This window comes from Mastacembelus armatus, chromosome 7 (assembly GCF_900324485.2).
Source record: "Mastacembelus armatus chromosome 7, fMasArm1.2, whole genome shotgun sequence".
NCBI classification, from domain to species: domain Eukaryota; kingdom Metazoa; phylum Chordata; class Actinopteri; order Synbranchiformes; family Mastacembelidae; genus Mastacembelus; species Mastacembelus armatus.
In genome coordinates, this window is record NC_046639.1 from 21253438 (window position 1) to 21278005 (window position 24568).

At 39.0% G+C, this 24568-nt stretch overlaps 2 protein-coding genes across 2 annotated transcripts; one reads left to right on the top strand and one right to left on the bottom strand.

Annotated features, from left to right (window-relative positions):
- Positions 1-4246: 4246 nt before the first annotated feature.
- LOC113145148 (keratin, type II cytoskeletal cochleal-like) lies at positions 4247-9630 on the top strand. The gene is made up of 9 exons (XM_026331551.1): positions 4247-4893; positions 6747-6955; positions 7040-7100; positions 7210-7305; positions 7492-7656; positions 7771-7896; positions 8047-8267; positions 8385-8443; positions 8581-9630. The coding sequence occupies exons 1-9, from the start codon at positions 4357-4359 to the stop codon at positions 8820-8822; spliced, it is 1716 nt and encodes a 571-aa protein (XP_026187336.1). The 5' UTR covers positions 4247-4356; the 3' UTR covers positions 8823-9630.
- Positions 9631-15509: 5879 nt separating this feature from the next.
- LOC113145149 (mitogen-activated protein kinase 14A) lies at positions 15510-22577 on the bottom strand. The gene is made up of 12 exons (XM_026331552.1): positions 22377-22577; positions 21062-21191; positions 19914-19972; positions 19560-19671; positions 18484-18513; positions 17899-17946; positions 17609-17723; positions 17405-17476; positions 17074-17153; positions 16805-16883; positions 16335-16508; positions 15510-16140 (listed from the first exon to the last, which is right to left on the bottom strand). The coding sequence occupies exons 1-12, from the start codon at positions 22508-22510 to the stop codon at positions 16079-16081; spliced, it is 1095 nt and encodes a 364-aa protein (XP_026187337.1). The 5' UTR covers positions 22511-22577; the 3' UTR covers positions 15510-16078.
- Between the last annotated feature and the right edge of the window lie 1991 nt (positions 22578-24568).

The window sequence follows — 24568 nt, forward strand, 5'->3', positions numbered from 1 at the left end:
ACGTTGCAGTAGACATCTGGCATATATCCAGTGTTTGGCGAATTGTGCTGGCAACAACTAGACATTTCATAATTACTGACATTAAATGACACTGCAAATATAATGTGATGTCTGTGCTGGCTATTGGTGGTTTAAAAATCAGGTATTACTTTAGCCAAGCTCATTACCTTCTGGTGTGATGCATCTTTATGACAGTATATTATAATGTTTTGAAGTGTTAGATACATTTTAGATAATTTCACTTTCACACTTTTTGATAAGGCCATCTTTTAATGTGAAATCTCTTGTAGTTAAGCAGTAGGAATTCTTTAACTATGGCTAGTAGCTAGGTGAGCTAACTCCCAACAATCCATCCCCTAGTATTAAAAAAAAAAAAAAGAATTACAATTTTGATTTGCCAAAGCATTAAATAGTGTATCTGCTAGATTTTAAACAAAGCTTATAGCCACTCAGTCAGCTCAGATCTGCCAGCTTAGTTAAAGTTGGTGATACCTACATAATTGCATCATCAATACACATCAATATACAAAAACAATTTTGCAAGGCCAAATAAACATCAGGGGATGCAGGCATCATAACATTATAATTGAGAAATGTAATCAGAGAAAAACAAAATGCAACAATGCATGGGCAAATTTTCAAATTGATTACTAGTTTTATCTGGTATCTGGTAATATCTGGTGATTCCGTAAAAAATAAATGGAGACATTTTTTTTTCATGTTTCTCAGTTGGTTTGACTCACCTGATTTGACAGTGAGGTAGTGAGGGTGGGGCACACAGTATGTCAGTAATATACGCCCTTGCGACGATAAACACAATCATTTTGAAATTTTTGCAACATTAACCCCTAACCATGCCCCTAGCCCTATCAATTCTAAGTGGATAATCAAATTATGGCATTAATAACTTTATATAACACAAATGCTGTCCCAGTTGGCACTAAGTAGTAGCACATACATCACGTCAAAATCAAGTCATGCTCATTTAATTACTCTTTCTTCTGTCAGCAGCTCCACTTGCCAAGTTTCAGTAAACTCCCATCTCAAGATTGGTTCTCACAGAGAAAATGAGCTTGTGAACATTCCTTTACATGTGCTGACTAGAGAGCCTGATATGTCATTTGTCATATATCAGGTACAGTCCAGTTACACATTTGTGGGTACCACTGTGTTTAATGTGAAAAGCTTTCAAAATTCAATGTCTTGTCTGTGACATTCAATGATTTTTTTATTTGTGATTTTTTTTCTGCAAAGAACAATAACAGGGTGAGGCCATCATTTTTGACGGAAAGGTCATGTTACTCAGCTGAAGTTATCTTGGTGTGCTTGAAAATGTGCATAGAAATGTTATAGCTTTCACTGTAAATAGATGTAGTTTTTAATACTTTTAATCACATTATTTACATACATACTGTGAATACTATGTACTTCCAGTTGTGGATACATATACTACACTTATTTAGTTCACTGAAGAAGCGTGTGCAAACCCTTGATTTCTACTGTAAATCGTACGTGTTACTCTGCAGAGGTCTTGAATAATATTACAGTTCCTCCACATGACATGCACTTTTCATTCTAGTTGCATCAAGAGGTCTCTAGGGTCCTCTGATCATGTAGGATCAAACTAAAGGAAACTTTAGTGCTTTTAAAAATGTGGCTCCTAAACTCTTCAATCCTGTGAACACTGAACTCCTTAAAAAAGCAGCGATTAGTCTTGCCTTTAAGCACTTTGTGCTGTGTGATCTAGAAAATGTACTTAGTGTTTACCTACAGTGCTGACATTTTTGTCTGCAGAGCAGTGGGCTGAGACCAGTTTGATCTCACTGTACCCAAGGATAATCTGCCCTGCCACACCCAATTTAGCTGTGTTAATTTCATTCATATGGTAAATGGTCCTGTATACTTATATTACCAAAGCACTATACATTGTTTGCCCATTCACCTATTTACACCTAGTCACAGACCAGGAGCAACTTATGGTTCAGTGTCTTTTGTAATGGAGAAGCCAGAGTTCTGGTTGGTGGACAACCCCCTCTACCTCCTGAGCTACAGCAACCCTGTTGTAGGTCAGCTGTAAATGCAGCTACAAGCAGTGAACATAGTAAATATTTTGCAGATTTTAACATATTTTCTGTAATGTGTTGCCCATAAAACATGTTTTATTAAAAGACACATGGATGAAGGTACAATGAAAATACAAGTTACATATGAACATGACAAGAGAATGTTGGAAGTGAGAGTGAAGTGCTGGTATTTTCTTTTGGGGTGTGACTCATTTGTGCCCTACAGCTCATTTAGATTCTACTGCAGTACAGAGACTGGGAAGCCAACACCTATATCAGAGTTGTTAAGATGGGTTTCAACAGGTATCAACAGTTCCAGTTCTGTCAGAACAAGAAATCTGGTGTACTTCTAGGTCCTTTTAGCTACAAACTGACATTACTGCATTAGAGATCCAAATTGTAAATCACATCCTTTAGAGTTGCAAAGTTGAAACTTTAAAGGTGCCATAAATATTCACAATGTACAATTAAACAAAAAAAATAGTAACATTTACTTCACCATGATGATTGTAGTAAACTATCACAGAGCGGTATTGTAAAGTATTGACAATATTATGTACATTGGCCTCAAACAACCACAAGCTGCAGGCCTGAACGCATAAATGGAACTAAAAAGGAACTCTGCAATTTGAGACTCATTTCTTAGTGTATTTTATCTGTTTATTCTGAATTACTTTATTTCTCTGCCCCATGTACTATTCTGCTTCAACTTCATTTTATTTCATCTTTTAGCATAGTGCTTTTTCTTTCAGGCTAATAAAATGTAGAGGTTTTTTTAAGACAAATTTGTGCATATTTCTGAAATGCCAATTAATTTATATTAGACATTTTCACTGTATATTCCCTACTGTGTGTCAATCTGATTTTGTGCAGATGGTAAGTACCTTGATCCCTGTAGGGAACCGCTTGAAAAACCAGTTTTCTCTTGTGGACTATCTTTTTTTACTACTACTGTGCAAAATTTAAAGCTACTTTAATACTAGTTGCTATTTACCAGTTACAGTAAGTTAAGCTATTGCTTTTTTTCCATTTCTTTTTTTTTTTTTTTTTGTGAAATGTGCCTGCTGTCATCTGCCATTACTTTGTCACCCTAACTACAGATTACATTCACTGAATGGCCTAGTATACTGTATAGGTGTATGTTCTACCCTCTACTACAAATAATCCATCCTCCTTTAAATATTCTGCATAATCTGTTCTTTCCTTATTGGCATATACCTAATATCTAAGAGTATATTAGAAATGCAACTTATTTTCAGTGTGCATCAAATGATCCTACTTTCTTATAAGTTTTATAACTGAAATAGCTGATAAAGTATTTATAAAAATTTCAATAGCAACATTCCACTAGGGAAATGGGCATTACTGTTGACAGTAATGCAGTAATGTCAGTAATGTGACAGTAAGGCTGTCACTTTGTAATCCCAATTATTATTGAATTAAACGGACATGATTATTTGGTTTGCATCTGTCTGTTGTATTCTTTTTTGTTGTTTAGTCTGTGATTGCAAAATCACGAAAACAATTGGCACATATGGAAAGCGCATTATGCGAGTCAGGTGGTTTTGTGAATTTACATAAAAGTAGAATTACATTTGTAAGGAGCACAAGGAGATTATATTATATATAGTCATTGTACTGTAATTTCAACAAGGAGTGTTTTCAGTAGTGTATAATGCGAATTTTTGTGTCTATAGATATCTATGCACAAATGCATATATAACATCTAAATGTTAAATATATTTGCATGTAACATGTTTTGCATGCAACATGAATCTGAATGATCTAGCTCGATTTTATCTATCTTAAAAAAAGCAGAAAATGGTAGATGAGTGACTGTACATGTCCCTACCCCACCCTCTATCTCCTCCAACCACGTAAACCTCTCAGAATGCTCCCAGCTACTGAAGTAAAATGTCTTTCATCATCTCTTTCCTCTCCTCTCACCTCAGGTGCTGATGCCATTCCTCTGTGAGACTTGGGTGTGTCAGCCTCTGATCATTTTACAGGTGTGGCACTGTTACCTGTCTAACAAGCTTAGCTGCTCCAAACCAATCTACCTACAAGTCTGCCTTCCAGGATCCATTTAATTGGAGGAGAGTTGAAGGGGTGTTGCAGAATAGGTGGAGCTCCCTGGGATCTCCTTCTCAGGCAGATAAAAATCCATCGCACACAGGGAGAAGACACTTAGAGGGACTTGACTCTCCTCTTAGTGTGCTCTACTGCTCTGCCAAACCTTTCTCTCTCTATCCTTTTTTGTTCTGTGAATCCTTTGGAAGAAACAAAACCAGCCATGAGTCAATCATATTCAGTTAAAACATCTTTCAAGTCCAGTGGAGGTGGCGGTGGTGGAGGTGGTGGAGGTTTCGGCAGTTTCGGTGGTGGTGGCAGCGGCCGTTCAGGAAGATCATTTTCCTCAAAATCTGTCAGTTACAGCAGCAGCAGGCCAGCATACTCAGTGTCAGCAGCCAGTAGTGGTGGTGGAATGCTTAGGTCAAGCATGGGTGGCTACGGAGGTGGTGCTGGCGGTGGTTATGGTGCTGGCGGTGGTTATGGTGCTGGCAGTGGTTTTGGTGCTGGCGGTGGTTTTGGTGCTGGCGGTGGTTATGGTGCTGGCGGTGGTTTTGGTGGTGGTCTCGGTCTTGGCTTTGGTGGTGGTGGTGGGGGTGGTAGTGGAGCTTTCATACCACCAATCACAAATGTCCAGGTCAACCCAAGCCTGCTGGCCCCAATAAACCTTCAGATCGACCCTAACATCCAGCAGGTCCGTACTCAAGAGAAGGAGCAGATCAAGACTCTAAACAACCGATTTGCCGTCTTCATTGACAAGGTAAGGTTCTGTTCTATTCATTATTAAGACAACTTGACTTTATATTACACTCCAAAAAATCTGTCATCTTTTTATATTTTTTAAATGCCTTTGGCATGTAATTTAAGGTATTTAATTTGAAATTTGACTTAATGATACATGTTCATATGAATCAACTGAGGAAGAAATATTAGGAAGAGATGGTAGATGCACTGCACACAGTTGAGTTCATTGGTTTGTGTAAGGATGAACTGCAGCATAGAGTGTCTAATGAGTCAGCTGGGCTCATTAAATATTACAGAGCAACTGATCCAAACCTGAACAATGTAAACACTGATGGCCTAGTTGGAGATATTGGAAACCTAATACCACCATGCACAATATTATATAGGCACCTCTCACATACTGTTCTTATGTAAAGCAATGCGGTGCATCCAAAAGCCTCTATGCTGAAACTGCAAACACCACTACTTTACCATCTTTGTCACCATGAGTGGCCCCTTTCCAACTGTCTGTGTAAAGTGACATACGAACACTAGAGTGTTTGTATCCAATGACTGGTGGCTCCTAATGTGACCGGAGGAAGGGATCTGGTTATCAGCTCTCAGTATTCTCATGGTAGTAAGGACTCACAAGCTTTCAATTATGCTTCAGAAAGTGGATCCCACCTTAACTATATGCAATACATTGCTGAATACCTTTAACTCAGGATTCTGGCTAATATTATAAAAGGGCGTTTGCATTAACAGTTAGCATTTATCCATAATACTACATTTTTTAATTCCTTCATCTACAAATATCTACATTCTCTCTGACATTAAAATGAAAAACAGGTCAGCCACACCCTGCATGAGAAAATGCTCAGTTAGCTTTTTCTGCAGTGTGTACATACCACACCTCATCTGTCCTCACACATGTGATCAGATCTCATCCTGGTCTTTCAGACTAATGCAGGTAGAAGCAGTCGGAAAGTATTTTGAATTGAGTGTTTACTGAATATTATTTTTTAATATATATTATAATAGCAATATTAAATGGTATGTCTTTAAAATATCTGCACTCGATTGACGTGACAGTTAATACCTTCAGGTGTGTACTGTTAATTATTGAGGGTTGAAGCGGGCAAGTTCACTCAGTGAAAGTATGCATCCTGGAGGGTATGGGGGGGGGGCAGTAATTTTAGAAGTCTATGGGGAGGAGCTAGGCTGAGGTGTGGCACTATACAGGACACCTCACCAAAAAAAAAAAACCTTACAGACATACATACACACCCAAAATGGTGGGATGGGCTCTACCTTATGTAGGCTTCAAACCTGGATGGCAGAGCACTCCAGGTGTGTCTCGCATGCATCTTCTGTCCTCTTGGAATGAGCATTGAGATAGGTACCTCAGACCTCAGGATCATGTCAGATGTTCTCTATGATCTCATTAGTACAGTTTAAATATATTGTGGAGAGAGCTTCCACAGTGGATTGTTTCTAGAACATCCTTTCCCTGAGGGACATTTTAATACAGCAGTTGCCAACATTGGTGCATAGAAGAGCTTTTGTGTGGGAAAGTCACACAGAGGTGTGGCCCGATGGATCACCTGAGCAAAGTAAAACAAAGAAGACAAACATCTCTTTACCTCAGGATCAGCATGTCTCATCTTGAAGAAAGGGGACAGTAAATGTAATCCATTTTTTTGCCATTTTATTTGTAGTTTGCTGAAACTGGCTTATCAAATAAAAACAGATATTGCAAAACATGCAGATCTATAGATATGATTACAGTGGAACAATCTGATTAATATAATTTTGGAGTCATTTCCAAAGGATTATCTTTCTCTGGGGGAGAATGGATCTGAATTTGGCAAATGTTTTTTTTCCTACTAGGTCCGCTACCTGGAGCAGCAGAACAAAGTGCTGGAGACCAAATGGAGCCTCCTGCAGGATCAGACCACCTCCCGCTCCAACATCGATGCCATGTTCGAGGCCTATATTGCCAACCTGCGCAGACAGCTGGATGGGCTTGGCAATGAGAAGCTCAAACTGGAGAGTGAGCTGAAGAATATGCAGGGACTGGTGGAGGACTTCAAGAACAAGTGAGCTAATCCCAGAGAAGGACAACAAGCACATTGAACAACCATTTTCCATCTACTAACTTTTCCATGATTTGTTTGTGTCAGATATGAAGATGAAATCAACAAGCGTGCTGCTGTGGAGAATGAGTTTGTGCTTCTCAAGAAGGTGAGTGTATCTGTGATTATAAAGCCTGTCTATCATGCCATTCTGTCGCTACCAGAGTTAGATCAATTGTCACCAATGCAAATGTTTTCTTCTTCTTCTCCACCTTCAGGATGTCGATGGTGCCTACATGAACAAAGTTGAGCTGGAGGCTAAGGTTGACAGCCTTCAGGATGAGATTAACTTCCTCAGAAGTGTCTTTGAGGCGGTAAGAAAAATGAATCACACTTCAACCTGATCATGTTTCTTTGTTCTCATGTCTTCATTTACCTCACAACGAAGTGTCCATTAAATGCATCTGTTGGGCACATAGAACAAAAATAGATATCATAGTTGCTTTAATCTCTAACCCTTTTCATTTCATTTTTAAAAATGACATATATCTTTTGTGCAGGAACTGAATGATCTCCAGGGACAGATCAAGGACACTTCAGTCATTGTGGAGATGGACAACACCCGCAACCTGGACATGGACTCCATTGTGGCTGAGGTCAAGGCTCAGTATGAAGACGTAGCCAAAAAATCACGTGCCGAGGCAGAGGGCTGGTACCAGGCGAAGGTAGAGAAAATTATCTCATCAACAAGTACAATCTGAAACACGTGCAAAAAAAATTGAAGTGGATCATCTCTGGCAACCATAATAACAGTTATTTATATATTCTTATTCGTTCAGTTCCAGGAGATGCAGGCCTCTGTTGGCCAGGCTGGAGATGACCTTCGCAGCACCAAGAGTGAGATTGCTGAACTCAATCGTGCAATTAGCCGCCTACAGAATGAGATTGAGGCAGTCAAGGCACAGGTAAGATACAGTTCCCTACTGACCTACCAGATATGCACCCCACCCAGGATTTAAAATGGCGTCAATGGTTTAGCAAATGTACAAAAAACCAGACACTCAACATGAACAAATATCACATATAAAGCATCTGGTAACTGTCCAACCTTCCAGCGTGCCAACCTGGAGGCCCAGATCGCTGAGGCTGAGGAGCGTGGTGAGCTGGCTGTGAAGGATGCCAAGGCCCGCATCAAGGAACTGGAAGAGGCCCTGCAGAGAGCCAAACAGGACATGGCCCGCCAGGTCCGTGAGTACCAGGAGCTCATGAACGTCAAGCTGGCTCTGGACATTGAGATCGCTACCTACAGGAAGCTGCTGGAGGGAGAGGAAATCAGGTAAAAGCTTAGCTGCTCTAGATTCACAGGAAATCAAATTTCTAATAAGAAAATGCATCACAATGTGCAGGAAGCAACATCAGCAGCTTAATCTCCCATGTACATATTTTTCTGCAGAATTGCTTCCGGTGGTACACCTGCAACAATCCACATGCAGACCACAACCACCAGCTTTGGTAAGTATCAGCATATGTCCTCATATTTACCAATGAACTCAATTTAGTTCTCAGTAAATCATCATTTTTTAGTTAATAAGGTTTTCAAAGACAGTTCAAGTTTTTGCCATTTATTCTGAATACGTTTTTATCACCAGGTGGCAGCTCAGGAGGCGGCGGAGGCTTTGGCGGCGGCATGGGTGGAGGCTTTGGCGGCGGCGGCGGCATGGGTGGAGGCTTTGGCGGCGGCATGGGTGGAGGCTTTGGCAGCGGCATGGGTGGAGGCTCAGGAGGCGGCTATGGTGGATTTGGCAGCGGCATGAGCATAGGCGGTGGCGGCGGCGGTGGGATGATCTCAAGAAGCAGCTCAAGCTACTCGTCATCAATTCGCCGTCAGTAAAAACAACGGTTGTCTTTCTCACCATTTTTCTTCTCTTCTCATTTTGTTCTCCTCCTCTTGTCATACTGAAAACTTCCATAAAGCCCACCCCCTCTCTCCCTGCAGACACATAGCAGCCTCAGACACATGTTGCATTTGACCTTTTATAGCTGTCAGATTCATGTAATGGCATTTAGTTTCTGTGTTACCACTCCCTCTTTGGCACCACATACCTAGAAGATTCAGGGGTTACATCCAAATACACGTAGAGGCAGAGATCTTACTATACCAAAATCAAAGAGCAGCAGATGTGAGTCAGTCCTCTCTTCCTTTTATCAGTCAGCCTGGCTGGCTTTTGGTTGCTGGATAATGCTGTCATGCAGACAGGAGGATACTTGTAGTGTCATGACAGAGAATCCTTACAAGGCAACAATCACTGCACACAAAATGACATTAGCATTACATTTATAAAACATAAACATGACAGGCACACTTAAAGAGTCAAACCCACAGCTCCTCTTTCTGGAACCTCTTTTCTGCTGTCTCACTTCTGTCATCTTGTTGTGCATTATGACATCACCAAAAGCAGCCGCATACATTTTCAGTCACCCCTTAATATTAGATTTTTGGGATCGTCTTTTTCTTCTCTTGTTATGAGAGAAAATGAGCTCTCCACTACAGCATGTAAAAGGTGTTTTGATCGTGCTTTACTTCCATTTTTCACTCTGAATAAAAAAAAAAAAAAACATGGTTAAGGCTGACTGGAAGAACCAGATTTATTGTGAATTTGTACGACCAAAATGTCTGAAATAAATCTGTGTTCATTCATTTCTGTCTGGACTTTGTAAGTTTTAGTGTCTTTAATTTTTGAACAGTTCAAAATATTTGTGTTATATCTGTAAACATTTTAATTTACACTGATAAAGGTGGGCATTGACAGTTACGGTTGAGATTCACAGTTACATTTGAAACAATCAGATTTTCATTTTTAGACTTTAGTTTTCCAGCTTATTGTTTTAGAACGAGAAAGTAGATCTTACACATACATGATATACGGCTAAAAAAATGCTCAAAGACAGCATCCTTATCAGTTAATGATCCATGTAGAAGACATTCAAAGTCAGAATCATCTTTATTGCCAAGTATGTTTTTAGGAACTAGGAATTTGACTCACAATGTGCGTTGTCATAACTCACATACTGTATATACACATAGCTTAAAAATAGGATGGTTTTGTAAATGATTTTACAGTATTGAAGTGATTTACATTTAGTTTGAGTGGAACTATTTTGCTATGGTCCATTGAAGTGAAGTCAGAATTGGAGAGTGCCACTGAGTGATTAACTGCTCTTAATTTGTGGTCAAAAACTTCTACAGGCTCTCCAGTTTACTATTACGACATAAAATAAAGGTGATACTAAAAATACTCCAAACCTCCTAGAAAACAAAATGCTTTCTTAGAAGAAACTCCACTTAATTGTGGAGACTTTGGCAGTGATATCATTTAATACATTGTTTTAATTTTTAAAAAATGTATTGGCCACTAACCAGCCCATAAAGCGAGGACAGCAGCCTATTGGTTCATTTTCTATAGTGGAAGTTAGTTAAGAATCAGTGAGTACCCTAGTCCACCTACACTGATACATATGTCCATTGCATTTATTACTGGTGGTATTTGTGCTGTGGTGGACCATGTGGGACAAATAATGTTAGTTAGCACTGTCAGTTCATATGAAGAAGGTTTGGGTACAAATTCAATTCAATTCATTTTTATTTGTATAGCGCCAAATCACAATACAAATCATCTCAAGGCACTTTACAAAAACTAAAACTAAAAACCCAACAATTCCCTTATGAGCAAGCACAGTGGAGAGGAAAAACTCCCTTTAACGGAAGAAAAAACCTCCAGCAGAACCGGGCTCAGTTTGGGCGGCCATCTGCCTCGACCGGTTGGGGTGAGTGGATAGAGCAGAGAGAAAAGAACAGCAACAATAAACAACAAATAGACACTGCAGGTTGGTGGGACCAGTAACTGCACATCAACGATATACAGCTCCAGGACCAGGGACACCTGGGGGGGGGGGCGTTGGGGAGCTCAGTGCAGCATAACTAAGGGATGGTTCAGGGTTGCCTGAAGCCAGCCCTAACTATATGCTTTGTCAAAGAGGAAGGTTTTAAGTCTAGCCTTAAAAGTACAGAGAGTGTCTGCCTCCTGAACCCAGACTGGGAGCTGGTTCCATAGGAGAGGAGCTTGTGGTGGTGGTCTATTGGGATAATATGGTACTATGAGGTCTTTAAGGTATGAAGGAGCTTGATTATGAAGGGATTTGTATGTGAGAAGAAGGATTTTAAATTCTATTCTATATTTTACAGGGAGCCAATGAAGAGAAGCCAATATAGGAGAAATATGATCTCTCTTGCTAGTTCCTGTCAGGACTCTGGCTGAGGCATTCTGGATTAATTGGAGGCTTTTTATTGAGATATTGGGACATCCAGATAGTAATGAGTTACAGTAATCTAGCCTTGAGGTAACAAATGCATGGACTAGTTTTTCTGCATCATTTTGAGACAGGATGTTCCTAATTTTGGAAATGTTGCGCAGGTGAAAGAATGCGGTTCTAGAAATTTGTTTTATGTGTGAGTTAAAGGACATGTCCTGGTCAAAAATAACTCCAAGGTTTTTTACAGTAGTGCTGGAGGCCAGGGCTATGCCATCTAGAGTAGCTATAATTTTAGAAAAGTTATTTCTGAGATTTTTTGGCCCAAATATAATGACTTCTGTTTTCTCCGAGTTTAAAAGTAAAAGGTTACTGGTCATCCAGGCCTTTATGTCAGTTAGACAGGCTTGAAGTCTGGTTAATTGGTTTGTGTTAACAGGTTTAATAGATAGATATAACTGAGTGTCATCTGCATAGCAGTGGTAATTAATAGAGTGCTTCCTAATGACATATCCTAAAGGAAGCATGTACAGGGTGAACAGAATCGGTCCTAGCACAGAACCTTGTGGAACTCCATAACTAACTTTTGTTCGTGTGGAAGGTTCATCATGGACATGAACAAACTGGAATCTGTCCGATAAATAGGATTGGAACCACTTTAACGCTGTTCCTCTGATACCAATCACATGCTCCAGTCTCTGTAATAAGATGTTGTGGTCAATGGTGTCGAATGCTGCACTAAGGTCTAGGAGGACAAGTATCGAAACAAGTCTATTATCTGAGGCTAAGAGAAGATCGTTGGTAACTTTCAACAGTGCTGTTTCTGTACTATGATGTGCTCTAAATCCTGATTGAAAATCTTCAAATAGTTCATTCCTGTGTAAGTGGTCTGATAGCTGCTTAGCAACAGCTTTTTCTAGGATTTTAGAAATAAATGGCAGGTTGGATATTGGTCTATAATTAGCCAAGACTCTTGGATCAAGACTAGGCTTTTTGAGTAAAGGTTTGATTACTGCAGTCTTAAAGGCCTGTGGTACGTAGCCTGATACTAGAGATAAATTTACCAAGTCCAATAAAGATGAGTTCATTAATGGCAGGGTGCCTTTAAGCAGTCTAGTCGGGATGGGGTCTAAGAGACACGTTGATGATTTCGATGAAGCAACTACTGATGTAAATTCAGAGAGATCTATGGGAGAGAAGCAGTCTAAACATAACTGAGGTCCTACAGATGATTCAAGAGCTACTGTAGTAGAAGATTCATTTATTGCAGGTATAGGAAGCATCTGCTGAATTTTATCTCTAATAGTTGTGGTTTTATTTGTAAAGAAACTCATAAATTCATCACTGCTGAGAGCTAAGGGAACACTAGGCTCAACAGAGCTGTGACTTTTTGTCAGCCTGGCTACAGTGCTGAAAAGAAACCTGGGATTGTTATTATTTTCCTCTATTAGTGATGAATAGTATGCAGTTCTGGCTTTACGGAGAGCTTTTTTATATGTTAGTAGACTGTTTTTCCAGGCTAGAAAAATTTCCTCTAAGTTTGTGGAACGCCACTTCCTTTCCAGCCTTCGTGATGCCTGCTTTAAGGTACGAACATGTAAATTATACCATGGGGCTAGTCTTCTCTGATTCACTAACTTCTTTTTCAGAGGGGCCACAGAATCAAGCGTTTCACGCAGTGAGGTTACAGCACTGTCAACAACATGATCAATTTGGTAGGGAGTGGGATTGAGGCAGCTGCCCTCCACTATGTTTATACTTGGCATAGATGCAAATAAAGATGGAATCATTTTCTTAAATTTATTAACAACGTTGTCGGATAAACATCTGCTGTAGTGGATCAAATGCCATTTGACCCTGGGCCCTTTCTGTGTGGAAATTACAAATGCGCCATATGTGTGTGTGGATTTTCTGCAGGTACTGCTCTGTCCTCCCACAGACCAAAGACATGTGGTTTTGGGGTTAGGTTAATTGGTAACTCTAAATTGCCTGTGAGTGTGAACATGACTGTCTCTGTGTGTCAGCCCTGTGATAGAATGGTGATCTGTCCAGGGTGTACCCCACCTCTCACCCACTGTCAGCTGGGATTGGCTCCAGCCCCTCCATGAACCTGTACAGGATAAGCATAATAGATAATAGATGGTTGGGTGCACTACATACAAAAAAATATATATTCTGGTCATCATAAAGGTGCAGTGGGGCAGTCTCACTTATTACTATTATTTGCTTTATTTATTTTCAACTGACATATTTCATGCACATATTCAGTTCTTTACAATAAGTGATTAATATAAAGAGCTTTGTCGAACCTGTATCCTAATAATGGAACACATAACATGGGCATGTGTATCACTTAGTAACCAGTCATGAGAGGTTATATATATATCAATTTAATGTAGAATATTTGGTAAATTTAGATGGTTCTGGAGAAGATGGAATTTAATTGGCATCCTTTATTAAAAGATCAATAGAAAAAACATTTTTTTGATGCAGAAATCATCCTCCAGTCATCATCACTACAGTAATGTATCTGTACAACAACCCAACTGGATTTTGGAGTACATTTCTCAGGCACAAATAATGACACACCCATACATATAAAATGAAAAAAAAAACTGGCTTAAATATACATGATGCAGTACAGGCCAAGTTACAGCAAGTGTTTGTTCAAGCTTTTACACCCGTTACTATGACTGTGCCTGTTCAAGTTGATTTATGCACAATAGTAAATCCTGTTTGTATTGAGTATCTGGCATCTACAGACCAAGACAGATAGATGCCAGATCCTGGGCAAATGCTTTGGATATTATACCTGTGCCACACCCAGTGCGGAACAGTAAATATATATTGATTTAAGCACTGTACATAAGAACAATTCTATGGCATTTGTACTTTACTGGAGTATTTCTCTTTTCTGCTACTTCATATGTTGTTTTATTTATTTATTTTTGCATTTACACAGCCAAATACTTTCTACTCTGTTACATTTATCTGATAACTTTAGTTCCTTTTCATAATCAGATTAATAAAACAAAACAAAGAATAATCATAAATGTTTATTGATTCCCAAGGGGAAATTCACAAGCTACCCAGCAGTATGTGATGTATTGCAAATTATTAATACACTAAAGAAAGCAATGTACAGACTAATACATCCATATTTATAATCCAGTCACATAATATACATATTGGTAACATGAAATATTGGGAATAATTATCTATGGTGTTTTTATGCTAATGCTTTTGTACTTTTATTTAAGTATTTTTGAGTACAACAGTATTTCTACACTGTAGTACACTGTGGTACTGCTACTTTTAAGTAAGGCATCTGAAGTTTTTCCACCGCTGTCACACCTAGTGAAGTTTTTATGAGGTCTGCCAAAAATGAGAGCAGGGAGAGATGAACATGCCCATGCAGAAATGACACACTGGTGTGGTGATGAGGCGTGAAATGAGAAATGCCTCTGTCTGCAGGACACAGACTAACATTAACAACAATGACGCCAAAGTTTAGCAGGTAGGTTTACAACTATCTTTAACTATCAGTGTGTCAGCAGGCTACCATTTGTTACCATTAGCACAGCTGAGGCTGATGGGATTAGCATTAGTTTAACCATTCTCTGGTAACCATGAATACTTGTACAACATTTCAGCCAATAGTTCAGCCAATAGTTAATGAAATATTTTAGTCTGGACCAAAGTGCTGGACTGACCTGGTGACTGACAGAATGACACCCAGAGTAGTACTGGTTAAAATACATGGCAGAAAATGAGCAGTAGCTGAATACCATCACAGATGAAGGTGCAGTGTGGGGGGAAAAGTAAATTAGTACTGATCAGATTCTGACTGCAGACACACCAAACACACCAAAGCCAGCACAACGGTGGCTCTTGAGGACCAGAAGTGCCCACCACTGATGTTATGCCTCCTGCAATTTATGTTGTGCATGTGTGGGGACATGACAAGAAGTTGAACCTGGAAACAACTTGATCCTGGCCCTTAACAGAAAAGCAATATATATATATATTTTAATATAATTATAATTATAATTTTGTCCTGTTTATATGAGGCTTTGTTAAAAATAGTTACAGTATTTTTCCAGTTTTATAAGCAAAGGAATCTTCAGCCCAATCGGCCCGCCTTTATTATGATCTCATGCTGCCCTCTAGTGATCAATGATTCTATGACCTTTTGTATGTGTGACTGTTTTTAAATAGTACTCAATGAGTTAGTAATTGTAACATCATTAAATTAACAGTTATGTATTTTTTTACAGTGATTTATTTGATGAATATTGTGTGTTCCAGCTGTTAAAACAATCAATCAAAAATACATTCCCACATCCTAACGTTACACCACAGTATAGCCTTTACATATGATGAATATATACCACAAAGCAATACAAAATGAGACATACACAATAACTGTACATGCAAAGTAAGACAAAATATAAGCATATATTTCACTACGAGCCAGGGTTATCTTTCTACTTTTTAGACTTTCTAGTCGAGCGCCACACAGTGAAACAGTGAGACAGTGGAAGCGAGACAAATTTATAGTAATTAGTCATGTCTTAACTGATAATGTCACACATTTTATCTGTGTTGCAGAAGTCATTAGAATGAAGTTTAGTGTGAAATTTGACCTTTAACCCTTTAGGTCTTCTATATTCAATCCAAAATGTTTTTTTATTACAGACTGAAAACATTATTATTATTATTATTATTATTACAAAAAACTTTTTTGTTGTTGGTTTTGCTGAGCTTGACAGTGTTGTTGACATGTACATGTATGTATGTATGTGTAAACACTAGGAGGCGCCAGCACACCACAGCATCCTACATGGCTGTTTTACTGGGGTGGTCAGGGTCAAAGGTCATAATCTCCATGTGGATAAGACCTGAGTGGATAAAAAAAATAAAAGGTATTAAAAATTTTGCACATATTCATGTAAGTGGAGACTCAGTCTAAGAGAAAATCATTTTCAACTGATTTCTAATATACTTGCATACCAATATTTTCTGTTATGCTTAAAGTAAAACACAACCTCACTCTAAGAGTCACCTCCAGCCTCTTTTACGCAGCCATACTTACTCTGCCACTCCCCGACATCGAGCTCCAGGTTCTCAAAGGAATCGTCATAACGCTCAGAGTCTGGCTCGCTCTCTGGGTCGTGATATTCAGCCAGGAAGGGGTGGGCCAGTCCCTGCTTAGCTGTCAACCTTCTCTCTGGATCTAGCAGCAACATCCCCTCCAGCAGGTTTAAGGCTGGAAGCATCAGGACAGAAAAGACTTCAGCATTTTCACTGTTCCTCAACCATTCCCTGTCCACTGAGGCATAATTTCAGGATTTCAGAGAGCAGTTTCAACAACTGTTCAAACCCCTTTACATTCTTAGAAAATGATGACATTACTCTAAAAGTCATCAACTAAATAGTAAAAGAGCTGTGTGACCTTAAATATACAAAGGTTGTACAAAGGTTTTCTTAATATAAGAGTGATTATATGAGAAGGACCAAAGACTTAAAGTAAAGATGGAAGCCATAGAGCCCAGCTCAAGTCACCATTTTCATCCATGGATGGAAACACTTCCTTGAAGTTTTTCTTCTTTTGTGGAGGAAGACCTCGCACATATGATTGTGCCTGGAATAAGATAAGGGATAAACAACAGTTTACAATGCAGAAAAGAAATAATTAGGACGCATATGCAAACTAAAACTTGTGCAGTTTTTTACTGATGGGAAGTGTAAACTGTGATTATGACTTGGCTTAAATAGCTTAGGATGAATGATATGTGCTATAAAATAAGGCATGTAGGTTAGATCAAACTTACATCTTTACTCTGCATCTTCTGCACCAGGGAGGAGTGTGGTGTTCCTGTCAGATTGAGGATCTTTTTCAGCTGATCGATACCTGAACAGGTTGATTAAAGAAGCCTAAATATGACTTTCTGACTTTATAAAACTCACTCCAGAGCCACTGAGACGTCATACAATTGTTTTCACAAACTAAGTAATATGTCACACATCGTCTAAACTGACCTTTATGTATTAAATCAATGGAGTACTCCTTTAAGCCTCACAATCCTGCTTCTATGTACAAGATTTGATTCACTTCAAGCACATTGAGTTTGAACATGAGTGTAGCTTTAGGTGTGAGGATACTGTCGTTTCCTGGGAAAAGGACATGACCAGTAATCATCTCTGCCAGAATACAGGCGGCTGACCAGATGTCCACTGTGATGGAGGCAAACACAGAGAGAATTTTATTAATAAAAATGTAATACTTCATCGTAAAATACTTTAATATTCTGTGATACAGCTACCAAACTGAATATCACTATTTGTATATATCGGAAAAGTTATTACCTGTCTGACTGTAGTGCATCCAGTTGAATATGACCTCTGGTGCTCTGTACCAGCGCGTCACAACATACCCAGTCATTTCACTCTCCGTGTGTCTCGCCAGACCAAAGTCCAGGATCTAAGAATAATTATATTTCAGGTCATCACGGACTGTATTCACTGTATTTCACATCACTCGTGCTGAATATTTTCCACATTAAGTTATGGAAAAACAAATAGGGTTAAAGGTCCAAACTCAAATGTACATGAGAAAATCTTTTCATGTGTTAAACTACAGCTAATCAGCAACTTACCTTTAATTCACAGTTCTCATTCACAGCAAGGTTATTGGGCTTCAGATCCTAAAATTAGACCAAATGAGCTTTCTTTAAAAAGCCCATAATGACTTGTAGTAAATACACAATGAAGCAGTTAAAGCTCCAGTTTGACATGTGGGAAATTTCCTCCTCTATATCTTTAGATTTACAGTAGAATAAATTAATTTAGCTCAGCATTAAGAACAGAAACCTGGGGAACACAGCTAGCCAGGTTCTACTCAAAACGGAAAAATCCTAAAGCCCATGAGCCCCGTTAATATTCACTTACTAAATAACTTAAAGCATCCTACAGTTTGTCGTTCTTAACTGACCATCTACTTCTTCTAGTACTCTAGTCATTAATAAAAATATCATAGTATAACATATTACTAATGTACCAGCACTAAAAAACTGACGTGTAAAAATGTCAAATTGTTGCTGACTGCAGATTCATATTGAACAGAAAGCAAATGTGTGTATTTCCCAAAATGTCACACTCCACATTTAAGTGAATTAACCAAATACTAATTATGAGTGACACACAAAGCGCAGTGCTGCATTAAATAATGTTCAAATACCAACCCGATGAATGATCCCTGCAGAATGAATATACTGTGAAGGAGAACAAATATTTATGGTCACAGTAAAAAACACATTAACAGACATAATGTACATTTAGAATGATGTTTGTTTAGCAGAGGAGGCCTACTCACAGGTTTATGGCTCATGGCTCTGTAACTGGCATGTTAGACTCATGGATTGAAAAAGAAAATACACACCAAAGTATCCGCCTGCAGCTGACTGTGATGGCTGTGTTATGTGGATTTTTTAGATGAGTTCTTACAGGACACAAATTCAAAGACCATTGATGAAAAGTATGTACTATGTAAAATGTTTGCCAGTTAAAAACATACTTTTTTTCCCCCATTCAGCAGCACTTTTGGTTACACGTGGACTATCATTAGGAACAAAAGAGGATAAGGCAGCCATCATCAATATTACACATTATGTCTGTGTAATATGCTGGTAATCAGGAGCAGAATGAGATCAATAATGGGATGTCATCACACTGCTCTTACAAGCTGCTTCCTTGTACTTGTACCTGTGTCCTGCACTTTGTTACCAGAAATAGTTATAGACTTTAATCACTGTTTATCATAAATCTCCACATTTTATTTAAACTGTCTAAATACAGAGAGTTTCATTGAATATACATTTAAATAACATAGGCTTCTTATTGAGAGGTCCATGTTAATTGGCTGAACCTACTTTTAAATTTTACTGTAAAAACTGACTGAGTGTCTTCAAGTAAAAAAGGGGCACATGAGCTGCTAATTTTGTGCTGGCACCTGTAAGGGTTTATTCAGTCACAAGCCATTCCTATTTCCTGTGTTGGACTCTTATTTTGTCGTATTTCTTATCTCTGGTGTGATCCTGAGTATCGTTTGCTTTACTGTTGCCATTAGTTCTGATAAGTTTCACCTGTGCCTTGTTAGTGTTCCTGTGTTCTTGTATATCTATACCTCTGTAGTCGTATTTTCTGTTGCTGGTCTCTGTGTTGTTTACAGAAAGTGGATAATCATGCCAGAGCCAAAATGGGTGTCTTATAAAGCAACTTGCGATATAACGATGAAGAACACAAATACAGAACCGCATGCCTTGAGTCCTCGTAGAAGCTGGTAGAACAGGTACGTGATGATTCGGTCACTTAGTCTTCGCTTCTTCATAATGTGGCCCAGATCCTGGGCCACAAAAGGCATTACCATGTAACTAGAGAGAGAAGAAATAGCAGCAGGAGGGGAGAAGGTATAGATAAACAAAAACACAGGAGCAGGGACAATAAGCAACATTAACATACTGCACGCTGCTAAGGCTTATCGTGAGGAAACACAACGGCACAAACCAACAAAAACAAACATGAATTATCTCCTTGCTTAAACTTTTTGTTCATGCACACACATGCATACATGCATCTGGACAAGCTGCAACAAGTAGGATGGTTCTCAACTCACAATGTTCGGAATTTTTCCAGTGCGGAGTCAGGTGTGAAGACATCAAGGAGGCAGATCACCTTTAAGCAAAAACAGATATTGGTATTAAAATGTATATTTAAACACAAATCTAAAAAACACATGCACAGTCTACATTTTTGGAGTTCTCCATATGTCAACAAGTCACATGCATTGCAGAGGTGCCACTTACAGCACTGATGCTGTGGCTCCTGCAACTTTGCAGTTTTGATGGTAACTGTAGGGATGTTTCTGTACCACATTTCCCAGTGAATGCTTAGCATGACTCCATCACTGGTGCCACTGTCATTGGTTTTTCCCTAAATAATCTAGGATCATACTAAAAAGCTAATTTTTCATGCTAAGCTTTTCTAAACTAAGCAAACGTGTTTTTATATGACAAAACAATTGCTGGGCTTTGAATTTAAAAACAAAGTTATTGTTTTCCAAAACGGCTTTGAATAAGAGCTATGTTGGTGTTTGTAGTTCTATAATACTGAACCATAATGGTACCAGCATGTAACACTCCCAGCTTGTCACTCAGCACTGATCAAACTACAAGCTTTTTGTCAACAGTTTGTTTTTCTTAAATTTTTTTAGAGAGAGAAAAGGGGATGCAACATGAGTAATAATTAAGGTTCAGCGTGTCATATTTAGAGGAATCTATTAGCAGAAATAGATTCAATATGTTATTAGTGTGCTATTGATGGAAAATACCAAGCACTGCATTTTCTTTATCTCAGGATGAGCATTTTCAATCTACATATGGAGCGGGTCTCCTTTAAAGGAGGCAGCCATGTTTCTACAGTAGCTCAGAGTCACATTTTGTTCTAAAGGTGACCGCCCCAGCCCTTCCTCTGACCTGGAAGTGGGTGGGCTGGGGTGTGAGAGTTGCCCAAAAGGTTGTATTCTGCAATCTCACCACTAAATGCCAATAAATCTCTCACATTTTACAGACTACACCTTACAACTTACATTTGTCTGCATCAGTTTCCAGCACCACACTTTATATGCAAAAGTCAGCTCATTGTAGTTTATAACACACTCCCCTTGAATCCATTAGGGGAAAGACAAATTACCCCTCATTCCTTATAGTGTCCAAATTCTAAAGAGAGGAAACCATCATTACCCACTTTTTGTTATCTCCTTACATTTTCGTGCTGGATGTAGCGGAGCAGCCTGAGTTCCCTGTAGGCCCGTTTGGCATGGATGAGGGACTGAAAAGGTCGATGGAGCTTCTTGATGGCCACCCTCTCCTTAGTCTTCTGGTCGATGGCAGAGCTAAGTGGGAGTTAGACACAGCATTAAGGACAGGACACACAGAGGGTGGATCAATATCTACCTATCTATAGAACTTTTGTTTCAACTGAAGATTCATGTCAGCTAGAAAATAGTGCAAAATCCCAGAGCCTAGATTATGTTTTCAGATTGCTTGTTTTTTCTGACCAACAGTACAAAGACAGATGTTCATTCTAGACTCATATAAAACAAAACAAAAAAAATGCTTTTCTTAAACATGAATGATTAACTGAAATTTGAGCAGCTATTTTTTTCTGCTGGTTGATCAATCAATCAAAACCTTTCAGCTTTACTCTAATCGTGTATTCATGAGTTTAATATCTTGATTCCCATGTTTATTTTATGGCACACTGAGAATAATCTGGGTAATATTCTAAGTATCTGCTGGAGTTTAGAAAGTTAAAAAAGGTTGTTTGTTGACTTAAACTCGTTCAATAAACAGGCATGTTAGAAACCTGATATTAAACATTCAGATTAGCAAACCATTTGAAGCTAACGTCCCCTCTGACCAAATAAGATAGTATCAGACTGTCAGACTGGACGGGATTGGTTGTTCTGTGCTGGTGGAGGAGATTCTTGTCTTTTGGAGGACCTGCATTGACTTGCTGACTTGCCTCAGGCAGACAATAGTGCTCCTGTTAGCAGATGTCAGAGCAGTCTAGGCCTCTGGGAGTGGTATGTGGACTTAAGGCCTGCATAAGTCTAGATAGTGTATATAAAATCACTTATTATGTCAAGCATTTAAATATATTCAGTGGACAACAAGGCAGCCACCTTTGACCATTTGCCAAAGAGAATGAAAAATCACAGGTTTATGTATTTGATCAGTGTCCCTACTGCTACCACAATCATTTATGTATGTTAGAAGTGGGTAACTCTCTCTAATTCTAAATGTGTTTTTTCAGTGAAGCAACATTTTTATTTCTCTCCTGTGAATAGTTATCCCTGGGAAGAATGTTTGTCAGTATGAGACATGACAATGTGTCTCCAAACTTTATTATCGACGTTAGAACACATGACAGCATAAAATTTTATTGTCTGGTTAAAGGAAAGGTTTTAATTCCTTCCATTTTGCTCTACGAAATACGGAAGGACTGACACAAACTCTGCGCAACTTCTTCTTGCCAGCGCCAGGCGTCCCTGCGCCCCCTCCCCGGGTGGACTCACCAAACTGTCCCGTAAGCTCCGGAGCCGATCGAGCGCAGCGACGTGTACCTCTCCGGGATCTCCCAGGTAGTTTTCTGCAGCTCAATGATGTGAAAGCCCGGTTTGATGGGTGAACATTTCACTGGAGACTCCATGGCGCTGTTCTGCTCCAATCTGTCGGTTCTGTAGTCACAAAGCGTTTTTACAACCTTGGAGTTTCAACCTGACAGGTGAGATCTGGCAACAAAGGCAACGCCCCCATCTCTAAACAGCCTGCCCCCGTCATTCATTTGACCTGCACATGTCAATATCAGCTATAACAAACATGCTGACATACAGTATCTCTGACCTGTGCTGCGTTAAATGACCCCTTACCCTTTTAAATAGACTAGACCTGATAAATGAGAGTATTTGATTGGAGATGAAGAATAACAGCCATGGCTGTATTACCGTATTGTTTCATATTAGCCCACTATGCGGCACAAACACACTGGCTGTGAAAAATCTGCATATTGCGAATTTGATGAATTAGAAATGTTTAGGATGAAAATCAATTGAGCATTTACTACATTGTAACTACAGTATGTCAGGTCTGCACTGACCTCAATGAAACACCTTCATTCTTCACGTTCAGTTTTTGCAAATTCAGTTTGTGGTCAAGTTTGTGTAGCAACAGCTGTCACAATATGACTGAGCAGGATTTTCAAAACAAGTACATTGAAATTGTTCTAATCTTTATGTTTGCTGTTGACTTATTGTTCACTGTTCTGCAAATCCCTGTGCTTGTGTGGGTTTTCTCCAGGTACTCTGGTTTCCTCCCACAGTCCAAAAACATGTATGTCAGGTTGATTGGTGACTCTAAATTGCCCATAGGAGTGAGTGTGAGTGTGTGAGGTTGTTTGTCTCTATGTGGCCCTGTGAAGGACTGGTGACCTGTCCAGGGTGTACCCCTGCCTTTCACCCAAAGAGAGCTGGGATAGGCTCCAGCAGATCCCTGGGACCCTAGTTAGGAATAAGCGGGTCTAGATCATGGATGGATGGATGAATGGATGTTCTGCAAATCTCACTGCAGAGCAGCCCAACAGGGTGTTAGATCATCAAACTGTTCTAAATCCAGGTTTAGAAATCCAAATAGATTTATTTAGGCTTCATGTCACCAGTTTAAAATCATGTTCATAACTAGATCTCATAAAACTAAAAATAAATCACAGAGTAAGTATCAAATATGTTCTTTGAGCTGTTGAACAGGCCTGTGTTCTCCAGGACACTGGAAGGATTTTCCATATAATTATTCAGAAGCTGGAAACTGGTTTGAATGGACACAGCAGCTTCTCTAAACAGTGTTACAAGACTGACTCAACAATTACACCATTTTATTAGGATTATATGGAGACCTTAGTCAAACAGTAATTGCTGTATTTTTAGTTTACAGAGTAAAATGTGGTGCTGTACAACATTATTAAACTATGCTCATATATTGAACCTGAACACTATAGGCATCATAAAAGTACTTAATAAGACTGTCTTACGATGTTTGTATTATAAAAACGGAGCCATTTATAAAACATGTCAGGATAGTGACACCTGCAGACACGACTTTTAACGTCACACTTGGAGGAAATGTAGACCAGCAGAGGGCAGTCACGTGTCATTTTGGCACGTGGAGAGTCCTGTCTCCGTGGTCATTGTTCCTTTTTGTCCTGACGGAGTGTGAACAAAATGATTTTTAATGACACCAACAGTAGTTATTAGTTTGCCATGTTGTATATAATTACATGTATATCTGTGGTTTGGTAATAAAAACTAGAATTCACGTTCATCGGAATTAAAGCTATTTATTGGCACATGTATTATTAAACAAAGAACATCACCAGCAAAGTAGGGTAAAACATTGGCCTAGACAATATAAACATGCACTTTATAAAGTATTTAATGATACAGTTCAGCGAAAATACCATAGAAATACTGTCAGAAGACATCAGGCAAGATCAGACTTATATTTCTAAATAATTTAAATGATGTTCATGTTTCTACAATAGAGCCACTGACAAACCGCAGCTGAGTGTATGAATGAATCACACTGCACAAAGTTACAGCCCAGTGTCAAGTTAGCAGAAAACCCAGCAGTGTGCCTGAGGGCATTTTCAAAATAAAACCCTTATGCTTGGGCTCTTCTTTGAGTATTCAATGTCATAATGGTAAACAAACAGTGG

Coding starts and splice junctions, on each gene's coding strand:
- LOC113145148 (XM_026331551.1), top strand. CDS start 4,357: ATGAGTCAATCATATTCAGTTAAAACATCTTTCAAGTCCAGTGGAGGT. Junction 4,894..6,746: donor TTGCCGTCTTCATTGACAAG/GTAAGGTTCTGT, acceptor TTTTCCTACTAG/GTCCGCTACCTGGAGCAGCA. Junction 8,268..8,384: donor CTGGAGGGAGAGGAAATCAG/GTAAAAGCTTAG, acceptor ATTTTTCTGCAG/AATTGCTTCCGGTGGTACAC.
- LOC113145149 (XM_026331552.1), bottom strand. CDS start 22,510: ATGGAGTCTCCAGTGAAATGTTCACCCATCAAACCGGGCTTTCACATC. Junction 19,973..21,061: donor GCTACATCCAGCACGAAAAT/GTAAGGAGATAA, acceptor TTTTGCTTAAAG/GTGATCTGCCTCCTTGATGT. Junction 16,141..16,334: donor CGATGTCGGGGAGTGGCAGA/GTAAGTATGGCT, acceptor TTATCCACTCAG/GTCTTATCCACATGGAGATT.